This window comes from Myxocyprinus asiaticus, chromosome 12 (genome assembly GCF_019703515.2).
Source record: "Myxocyprinus asiaticus isolate MX2 ecotype Aquarium Trade chromosome 12, UBuf_Myxa_2, whole genome shotgun sequence".
Classification (NCBI taxonomy): domain Eukaryota; kingdom Metazoa; phylum Chordata; class Actinopteri; order Cypriniformes; family Catostomidae; genus Myxocyprinus; species Myxocyprinus asiaticus.
Genome location: NC_059355.1, coordinates 521,131 through 532,672, shown reverse-complemented (window position 1 = coordinate 532,672; position 11,542 = coordinate 521,131). Strand labels below are relative to the sequence as shown.

The window sequence follows — 11,542 nt, the reverse complement described above, 5'->3', positions numbered from 1 at the left end:
TTCCAACTAAACAAGAGAGAAGAGTTGGACTTCACCGTAAACAGTGCACATATGAACAGTAATAGAGAACAATAAACTGGCAAAGAATGAGGGGAAACACGATGAATAAGAAGGGAGTGCAATTAGAGGAAAGCAGGTGGCAGTGGGCATTTAACTCATCACCGTGAGCAGTGTCTCCACGAGATTGATCAGCGTTCCCATTGAAACAACAGTTAGAGCCGGCACACATGCCGGAACCGTGACACTCCCTGTGACCTTCCAGTAGCCTCTGAGCAGCACTTACGCCCTTTGCTATTTACTGCAGCAATCAATAAAGTAAAAATAGCTCCTAGAATAGGAACCATCTCTTTTCAAGGTGGCAGGAAAAGTGATATGTGGAGATTAAAAAATCAATATAAAAGACCCTAACATTGATATTTATTAAATATTTATTACATTTCAGTTGGTAATGGCAAAACAATATGAATGGGGACATGTAGAATGGGGAGTCTTATTAAAAAGTTTAAAAAGATTCAAAGTATCTTCACTACCCTCTCATTAACATAGAATTTACACATTGAGCATGTTTACATGCACATTCCTACACAAATTATGCTTTATAAGCCGATTACATGCAGGGTCATGTAAAAAGCTTAAATAATGTTAGGTCCTATACATTTTAAGCAAAAAACGATCGCACATGTAGATTTTTGCCAACATCTTTATATATGTTCTTACCAACTTGCCCAATGTCAAGTCAAGTCAAAGCATTTATTGTCATATTTACAATGAAATTCTTACTTGGGTGCTTCTCACAGAGCGACAACATAAAATGTGCAATATCCACAGACACCGAGTGAACATATTTACACAGAGAACAAAGTTAACTAAAGAACTTAAACTTATGCATTAAGTAAATGCAATATAAACATATGCATAAAGTATATAAAGTGAATCCAGTGCTGTATGTAATATAAGACAAGTTATATATATATATATATATATATATATATATATATTGATATATAGATGATATATATTATATCATATTCAAGAATTTACATATTGAATAATAGCGGTAAGTTAAATGATAAATGTAGCAGCGATATGGTAAGAGGTAGTACATTGAACAGTATGATTGTGCAAAAGTGTTGGTGTTAAATGTCCGTGAAGTGACGCGAGTAACTGAGTTATACCGAAGTGCAAATGTAAGCAGGAGATGTGCGAAAGTGTCATGCACATGATTGTTTAGGTTTTTATATCAAAAGCAGAGAATAACACAATGATTTTAAATTTCACGGTTTTCTCGTTGTCTGACTTTTTTAATGAGCTAAATTTTAGATGCCACTGTTATCAGCGTATTGGTGTGGATGTACACACACTTATGGACCTTGAAAATGACGATTGTAAAATAAAGCATAATTAAAAAATAAACCGAACTTTGCAATTTAAATGTAAATTATATCACTGTTAATGTGTTAACATTCAGAAAAATGGTTTGGGTCCATGTGCAATGATTATTCTTATATCACTGAACAAGCCTATAGTTGAGAGCAATCTGTTGTGCATTGAGTTCGTCAGTGTGTCCAGATCTCACAGTACGTGTTCTTGCGTTCCGTCTGCGCTATTTTTTTAATTGTCGCTCTATGTCAGTGGCTGTTCTGGCTTACTTGGTGCCATAGGCGAGACCCCCTTAACGCAGCCCCTAACCCTAGCCCAGGGCGGACTGGCCATAGGGAGAGCCTGGGTGAACCTGGGCATCTCCGTGAGAGTTAGCCAAATATGCCGGTCCAGAACCACCAGGCTGCTCATCGCTTTGCCGATGGCCTGAGCGGTAGCTTTCGTGGCTCACAGCGCCTGATCTGTAGTGGTGCTCTTTGAACAGCTCTGGATTGGGGCCTTGCTCATCCATTTGTTTGAGGAGCTTAGCTTGAAAAACCTGGAGCACCGACATGCTGTGGAGTGCTGAACCAGCTTGGCCCACTGCCATATAAGCTCTCCCAGCCAGTGCGGACATCAGTCGTCATGGCTTGGAGGGGTGGGTGGGGCGGCATTTCCATCCCATGGCAGTATTACTAACCTTCAGAGCTGAAATGTTCTTCTAAAAATCTTCATTTGTGTTCTGCAGAAAAAAAGAAGACATACATATCTGGGATGGCATGAGGGTGAGTAAATGATGAGAGAATTTCATTTTTGGGTGAACTATCCCTTTAAAGTGATAATTTAATATTCTGCCATCATTTCCCTACCCTCATGTTGTTCCAAACCCGTGTGACCTTCTGTATTCTGTGGAACACAAAAGATGTTAGAATGTTAGGGACTGACAGTCTCAGTCACCATTCACTTTCAAAATATATATATATATATATATATATATATATATATATATATATATATTAAAAAAAAATAATTCACTAAAAATAAATAGTGACTCATTCTGTCTAATATCTCCTTATTGTGTTTCATGGAAGAAAGAAAGTCATATGGGTTTGGAACAACATGATGGTGAATGATGACAGAATTTCCATTAATAATAATAATAATTCTGTAACACATGTTAAATGTGTATTATGTGATGGAATATTATGTCATTTGTGAAAGTAAAGAGTTACTCACTACTTGAGTACTCTTTTAATTGGATACTTTCTCACTATTACTCAAGTAATTATTTATGTTAGTACTTTTACTTCTACTTGAGTAATAATTTTTTTAAAGTAATTGTACTTTTACTTGAGTACAGTTGTTTGCTACTCTACCCACCTCTGCTGCTTATATAAGCCTACTGTGTGCCTCAAGGGGCAGGGCTCAGACGCCATTGCCAATCAGAAAATTGGCATGATTGTATAAGGGTTTCAACAAGGTTGTGTGAAGGACATTCCCCATAGTGCTCACAACAATGTCGAGTGAACTGAATCGAAAGGGAACTCTACATGTTCTATAACTTTTAATATTTTTACAAGACTCCCTCTTCTACATACCCCCTTTTATATTGCTTTGCCATTACCAACCAAAATGTAATAAATATTTTATAAATGTAAGGATCTTTTATATCGATTTTTCTAAATTCTGAACTGCACATATCACTTTTACTGGCTCCTTGATCAGTGATGGTTCCTTTTCTTGGAGCTATTTTTACCTTATTGATTGCTGCAGTAAATAGCAAAGTTCGTAAGTGCTGCTCAGAGGCTACTGGAAGGCTGCAAGGAGTATTCGGATATTGAGCACTCTGTGTTTTCAATGCACGATATGAACAAAACGCACCACAAGCTGAAGTGTATCAAACTCAGAACACCTCCTGAGATGGATGGAGTTTATGCGGGTGGTTCACTGTTTTCCAGGCCACTCTGAAGCAGCTGAAAACACCGCATCATGAGCCCCATGTGTGCTTGGAGTATGTGTAGTTTGTATGCAGACTATATAAACATTAGTATAATGAAATTACAGCCCTTTGGGTTTAAATAATTGCACTAGGCTGTTTTGCGATTTCGTTTTTCAAATAACTGCACAGCCATAAACTGAACATTTTTATTACTGCATGTGTTAACTTTCTGCACTATGTATAAGTAGCCTATTAATGAAACTTTACACATTTATAGTAAAGTTATTCCAAAATAAAGTTTCGATGAAATCTTGAACTTAGCTTATACCTTTTGAATAGCCAGTGAGGGCTGATAAATGCAAACATCCATCAATGTCTTTTATTTAGCAGTATGAAATCCTTGTTGTTGATCTCTCCTTGGCATAGCCATCATGTTGATGGAAGCAGGCCATGCAGATATGATTTCTTGGGCGCCAATCTGAGACGTGCAGTGCTGCTGTGTGTGAATGCACAACATCAAAGCAAGATGCAGAGTGGCAGGTGTCATGTGTATTCTTGTATTTCATGTCTTTTATTTTGAAATGTCTAGTTCATGTCATGTGATTCCTGTTTTCCCTCCATGTTCATGTGTCTTGTTTTCATTGGTTTATTATTTAATTATCTTGTTTAGAGTTCTGTTTGTTCATTGGTTTGTTCTCCCTTGTCCATGTTTTTAAACCCTCATGTTTTCCATTGTCCTTGGGGAAGTATTATGTGTGTTTGGTAACGTTGCCATGCCATGCCATGCCATGCCATGCCATGCCATGCCATGCCATGCCATGCCATGCCATGCCAAGTCAAGTTTATGTCGTCAAGTTTACGTCAGGTCAAGTCTAGTTCATGTTTATGTTTCACATTTGTAGTTTGGGTTTTTTGGATCTCACTTTTGTTAAATAAATTGCACTTGGGTTCTTCACTCAATTGGTCTTCGTCTTCATCATTGCCAGTGCCAGCAGCTATGTTACAGCAGGTGCCCTCACAAGACACTAAATGGATAATATCTATTTCAAATTCAAAATGATTTTTGTTCTTTTAAAACACTAGAGCTAAAGAAAAAATCAAAGAACATATTTAAAATTCAAGCACATTTCAAACCTTTAATAAATAACTGTAACAATCAAACATTTTCCAAACTTTCCAAACTCTGTACGAACCCAGCATATTGCAGTTTAGTTATAGTAGTATTAGTAGCAGTACATTTAAATGGTTTGTATTAGTATGTATGGACAACAGAGGTTTACATAATACATCATTTGTGCAGTATAGTTTACATTTTACAGAAATTATGGGTGGCACAGTTTTACAGTTGAACATATTTGCAAAGTATTTAAAATCAACGTGATGAAAAATAATGAACTTTTTCCATACATTTCACAAAATTACACAATAAACACTGTACAAACATACTTAAAATAACACAATACACTTATAATCTGTAGTGTAGTGATAAATGAATAGATATGTAAATTATCCAGTTCGTGATTATTTTAAGTAGTTAACAGTCAGCACTGTTAGAGAAACAGTCTTCTGAGGAGGAAAACTACCAAAACAGCTGCTGCAACTGTGACCAACTTGATGGAGTCATGATGTGGATTTATTTTATTTGATCATTTTACTTTAGGTTCACTTATAATGTCATAGTATTATATGACCGTTTCCTGTCTCTGGCTCTCTGACTGAAACACTCGGTTTTTGTGCTACTTCTCCATCAAGACTTTGATGCCCTCTGTTATGACTGACTGAATAACCTAGTACTCAGAGCAAGAATCTGCCTCACCTATATCTGTGCTCAGAAGCTGCTACTACCCCAGTGACATGTTAATACATTAGTAGAATGTTTGGAATTACATGAAAGTGAGAATAAAGTGATATATGTACTATATGTTTTTATGGCGTATGTTAAAATAACTTGTAAGTCTACAAGTGAGTCCCAACATGCAATCAAAAGTCCTCTGCACATTCACAGTTGTCAGAAATGTGACCACAATGGTAACTAATAAACTGCAAAACACAAGTAGGTAAGTAGGCAAGTACAAAGAACGTACCAATGGGTGTTTGTACAGGCCCATTCAATTCAGTGGTCCGGCGGTTTTTAAGTTTAAGTTAGCAGGCTGATTAAAAATGAATACAAAAAAATTATTGCAAGGTTTATCTTATAATAAAAGAGTTTCACAAATGGTTTGTGTCTTAAAGTTTGCTTCAGGGGTTACCTGCAGAGTGGAACGATGTGAAACAATGTAAGTGTGCTGCCAAGCTGTTGCAGAATAAGCTACAGGCATCTAGTCAAGATAAAGAAACCCATCTGAATGCTTATAAATCCATTTAAAATTATTCTTAAAAGAAAAATAAGCATATGAAGAAAAATATATTATTATAGATTATAACTGTGCTTTCAATTTTTTTATGATGGAAATAATGGAACTTTCTCATAATAATGACTTCCTTCTAACCCCATCTTCAGTCTCATAATATTAAGAAACCTTCTAGTAATGATGACTAAGTATCTCACCATAGTGACATAACTCATCTTATCCAAATGACCTAGTATCTCATAATAATGACTTTGTATCTCATAATGAGAAACTTTCTCATATTAATGACTTAGTTTCACATTATAATGAGATACTTTCTCGTAATAATGACTTAGAATCTCATAATAACAAGGAATCTTTTTCCATAATGATAAATGAAGTTCAAAGCAAAAGTTCGGGAGGAGCTTGTTCACCTAGTCCTGCCGATCATATTGAGGATATATAAGTGGCTGCTTCCCTCACTACTGTGACAAGTCTTCCAGCATCTCTCCACCTCTCCATCTCCAGCTTTATATGTGGGAAACCTCTTGTATTGGTCTGAGAGTTGGATGTATTTGAGTTCTGTGATGTTCGCAGGTAGAAGTTCACAGATGCCCCTCCCCTCAGTTCTCAATGCTGTTTGATTTTGATTGTTTGTGCTGACAGCTTCACTAACTAAGTATGAGTTGTGCCTGGTAAAAGAGCCGTTTATGTGCATGCGCTGTACGATTTACTAAAGGAATTATGCAGATCAGACAGTTCAAACATGGCCACAAAATCTGAGCTGAATGCAATTTGCACAGAGCAATTCCAATTTTGCTGGCTGGTTCAGAGCACTGCATGGTGGAGAATGCAAATACTTAAGGTGCGACAATTTCAGGGCTGACTGCACCGGCTTAAACTGGGTTGTGGGTGGTTGGTGAATAAAATGCAAGTTTTAGCAGTGATAAATCCAAAGCACAAAAGTGGCATAGCAGTTTAGTGAATTACTCCCTCAGTGTCTCCTTTACTCCTCCATGTTGAGATCTGTTGCAAATAAATTGCAAATAGTCATTGCTGTGGCCAACTGCTGCGAACAATGCTGTTGACTATTAAATTACTAAAAAGCACTTATAAAAAGTGCTTTATTTGTAATGATAGGAAAAGATTTGCCAGGACAAATGAATACAGCAAATGTATGCTTAAAGGTGCACCTCAGTCATTTTTACTTACTTAAAAAGTTTTACTTCTAAAGAAAGGAACTGTAATTTTGAAACATTTACATAAGATGAAGACTCATATCAGTTACATTATAAAGCAGTTTTGTTCTACGTGGAGCAGGGGCGCCTCATGGGGGCTGCCATGTTAGAATCACATGACCGGCCGAATTCTACTCGCTTAATCTTAACTCGCTTAAACTCTGTTACTGGACACTTTTACTGATGGATTAAAATTAGTCTCTCTGTGAATAGCGAATTTCTACAATGGTATCAGTAACTAAAACTATTGTGTTGGAATGATGCTGCTTCCACACCACTACATGTGGAGTGAGTGCACCTTTAATGAAGTCAGTCTTTAGGACCATGATGAGTCTCATTTTGTGCAATTTTAGTCCATAGCTGAGATTTCATTGATCAGCTGAACTTAGATCACACACACCTAATAACCATGATGTTAATAACATGTGTAGAGATTTTTGGGTTACTTTGACGATATCAAAGTACCACCTGGGCCCTGTTACCAGTTACATGTAATAATCATTGCAGAACCAATGTACAACCACAGCTCTCATACACCAGCACAGGGAGTTAGAATATGATGTTAATACTGACACATGCTTGGCAAAACCTTATAATCAGTTTTCTCACACAGTTGACACATCAGACTGTATTTGGCAGTGGATGGTCTTCATAGCAGTAGTTCACAACTCCTTCCTCATAATTCACATCTTCATCCTCCTTCTGGTCATCCTCCAAACAGTGTCCATGTATTGCTCTGTCTGCATCCATTTCCTGCTGTCTAATCTTAAGCCTCTTCTTGTTGCTATTTCTCACTGAAGCCTCAAGAGCTTTTTGCTTGCGGTAAAAATGTGAAAACTTGTTGAAAATGATGGTGATGGGTAGTGCCACGACTAATGTGCCACCCAAGATGCAGCCAGATGCTGCCAGCTTTCCTGCTACTGTCACTGGCACTACATCTCCATATCCCACTGTTGTCATACTGACTGTGCCCCACCACCAGCAAGCTGGGATTGTGTCCAAACCAACATTCTCCTCATATTCTGCAGTGTAAGCCATTCCAGAGAACACTGACACACCCACTGCCAGGTACAGCAATAAGATGCCAACCTCTCTGTAACTGTGCTATACAAGGAGACAAAGACAGGATTTTTTGGTTGAATGATTTTCTTTCACATGGAAAACTTTAGCTAGGTAGACAAGCAATGGGTAAAAGCTGATTATATAAATCTTAAAAATAGTGATGCACCGAAATGAAAATTCTTGGCAGAATCTGAAAATTATTGACACACTGTGCTAAAAACTGAAACAGAAAATTACGCTTTATTTGGAATAGCTAAACAAATACTACACATTATAATATTTTCCATTTCTTACATTTTTCCTTGTAACTGTCCATCATCTATATTGTCATTATTGCCCAGTCTGGTTTCATGAACATTATGTGACCGTGGCAAAATTTTTGCAAAAATTTAATTACATGCTTCATTATATGTTTGGCTGCAGTTTCCCAGTGGAATGTCCAACGGGGGGCGCCAAATGCGAGTGAAATGATGTCATAATCAGACAAGGTCTCAAGGTAAATACAGTATTAGATTGAGGTTTAAATGAGTAAAACATATTTCCCTAACCTAAAACTTTAACCTAAACCTAACCAATAGTGATCTAAAATAAACTGAGAGTTACTCAAAACAGACATCCTTACTCTAAACCAATGCTTTAACCTAACCATTAGTGTCCAAAAACAAAATAAGAAATAAAAAGCACATTTCAAGCAAGAATGTCATTTTATGTCACTTCTATAATACTCTTGTCTCAAGCATCAGCTTGCATGCTTGACTGGTTTCAAACCACAGTCTTCTAAGTTTGAAGTCCAACACTCTATCAGGTGCACAGAATGTAATTACACTGGACTAAGTGTGTAAATCTAAATCAGTCTGTAATACAAGCATTAAAATTTATAATTTTACAAGAGGTGCATTAGAATAAGAGTGTTTCGGTATCATAACATAGCAGTGTGTGAGTAATAGTACAAAAAAAATAAGTGTTTATAAAGTCATAATCAGCCGTTGTACATGAGATGTGTGTGAAAGTAAGTAAAACGCACAGTTGTTGTAGTGCCTCTAGTGTTCATTTCACCAGGAAACTGTAGAGAAACGTAGAAAGCAGCACACAAAAGTCAATTTGTAAAAATGTAGTTACAGTAATATTCATTGTATGAGACTAGGTTGTAATTGCCGTATCTTCTTTTTCCCCACGTAATTTTTTTTTTCTCAGAATTTAAAAGTGATGCGTTTTTCTTTGCATTTTGCAAATTGCATTTATTCTTTAAATATTATTATTTTTTATTATTTATTTATTTATTTATTTATTTTTGTGCATTTTCAGCCAAAAATGACCAATGGTGGAAATTTTGGTGCATCCCTACTGAAACGACCATGATGATAGTAAAAGGATTCTATTGTTAAAATAAACATGACTGGAATTCAATGTTAAACATTTAAAATCAACTGCTTTCCCTCAGTACTTTTCAATTTGAAACTTGCAGTTGCTGATAGCCTATGTTTATTAGCATTCCATAAACCAAACATAGGCATTTCCTGTAAATGCATGTGTAATCTCACCCGTAGTGTAGCGCCTAGTGACCTTAACCCTGTTGAATGTCTGGCCAATTTCAGCACCCTGAAGATTCTCATCAGCCGCAGAACCTGGACCAGTTTTCCCAAGATGCCCAGCTCCGACTCACTCCCAATGACCAGATCAATAAAAAGTGTTATGTAGATGGGTATCACTGAGACAATATCAATCAAGTTTAGTGGTAGCAGGAAAAACTTACGACGGTTTGGAGCAAGAAGCATACGTGTCACTACCTCAAAAGTAAACCAGCAGATGCAGAACACTTCCAAAGCTTGCATCGTTGGGTCCTCAGTTGGATTATCATTTTCATCAAATTTCTGGTATTCTGGAATGCTATTAATACACATGGTGGCAATTGATATTAACACCACACAAATGGAAAGTAAGCTGAAGAGCTTGCTAGGGATTGAATAACCTGGATTTTCTAATGTTAGCCAAAGACATTTAAGAATGTTCCCAAAACGCCTTTCATAAAAGTGCTGCATATCCTTGTTAAGGTCAGATATCTCATCAACAGACGTATCCACACTGCTTACATCACTCTCCTCATCCCAGCATTTATGACGGTTCTCTAGTTTACGATCAAGGTACCGATAACTACAACAACTGTCCAGAAAAAATTCACTGATGCCCCAGTACTCTATTTCCTGAGCGAACGAGAAAATGCACAGCTCCTCCATAATATGCAGCTTGCCAGTCTGGTAAAAGTGAAGGACATAATGGAAAAGACCAGGGTTCCGGTCAAAGTAAAACTCTTTCAGCTGTCCATCAAAGTCATCACAGACCTGTAGAATATCATTCTCTGAGTAACAGGACAAGAGTCGGCCAAGGCGGGTGTCTGGAAATTTCTTCAGCATGCTTGAGCATAGTTTGTGCCTCATGCCACCCACGTTGATCTGCACAAGGTAGTCCTCAGGATCCAAAATCCACCAAGGGTGTTTTTCCTTCACCATGCTTCCAACTATACAGCAGAGTGAGAAACAGAAAACAGTTTTCATACATTTCATGCATCTAATTAATGAATCATCTATCCAAAATGACATCAGTGTGCATATAGTAATTGTATCCACAGGGTACAGATGTACTGTCCTGTAGGAATTAATTGTATCCCTATAGTTTTTCATCTATAGTAATGGTCTGTTATAGGCCTGTGCGTCTGTTCTAGCCATTAGAGCTGTTAGCCGGCCTATTACTAATTGCTGTTGTTGTAATCTAACTGCTGTTACTTGGCTACAGTTCAGAGATAGTATCTGCTTGTTCTTCATTGTCTTATAATATATTATAAGGGCAAAAGTAGGGTACAATGGGGCTAAAGGCTTTGCGGGGTAAAAGGCTCCATTGATTTTATTTTCTCCCAAAACACTAAACAGCAACAAAAAATACCACAGCACTTTCCTAAACACCTGTTTGTCACTTTACGCTGCACATTTGTCCTCTTCCATGAGATCTTTGCTTGTGGTGTCTAAAGGATGATTTTAAGGCAGTTTGATCTAATTTGTTATATATATATATATATATATATATATATATATATATATTTTTTTTTTTTTTTTTTTTTTTTTTTATTTATTTTTTTTTTATGTTGCAAATTTATGTAGCTAATGAAAATCCCTGAAATTAATACATTCCTTTTGAAACAAAATACTTATATATCATTTTCAGTTTTGCTTAAAGTCATTAAATCAAACATTTTGTAATAACTGTCGAATAAGTGCAAGGACAGTATTTGGGGTAAAAGGCTCCCTCCCCACCTTTTTTTTAAAACTTAATTTTGATCGAAACAACCTTCCATTGTTATTTCTTTTCACACAAATTATGTTGCTCCATCAATATATATAAAAATAAAAATAATAATGTAAAGTTCTCAGTCACAAGGAGGAAAGGAGAACGTGGGAGTCTGCATTGCAGTCCATGTAAGTTTGCTTTTATTCTCAGGTTTCCAGTCACACTTTTGCCTTTTCAGAATCACTTTAGTTTACACTCATCAGCTTCAGTGATAATAGTCAACATAAACTCAAAAATTCTAAGACAACAGCTTTGCAGCATTCAGCTCCTCGTAA

The 11,542-nt window shown here is 36.7% G+C and overlaps 1 protein-coding gene across 1 annotated transcript; it reads right to left on the bottom strand.

Moving 5' to 3' along the window:
- Nucleotides 1-7,487: 7,487 nt before the first annotated feature.
- LOC127449261 (potassium voltage-gated channel subfamily S member 2-like) lies at nt 7,488-10,441 on the bottom strand. The gene is made up of 2 exons (XM_051712583.1): nt 9,470-10,441; nt 7,488-7,970 (listed from the first exon to the last, which is right to left on the bottom strand). The coding sequence occupies exons 1-2, from the start codon at nt 10,433-10,435 to the stop codon at nt 7,488-7,490; spliced, it is 1,449 nt and encodes a 482-aa protein (XP_051568543.1). The 5' UTR covers nt 10,436-10,441.
- Between the last annotated feature and the right edge of the window lie 1,101 nt (nt 10,442-11,542).

Coding starts and splice junctions, on each gene's coding strand:
- LOC127449261 (XM_051712583.1), bottom strand. CDS start 10,435: ATGGTGAAGGAAAAACACCCTTGGTGGATTTTGGATCCTGAGGACTAC. Junction 7,971..9,469: donor CACTAGGCGCTACACTACGG/GTGAGATTACAC, acceptor CTCCTTGTATAG/CACAGTTACAGAGAGGTTGG.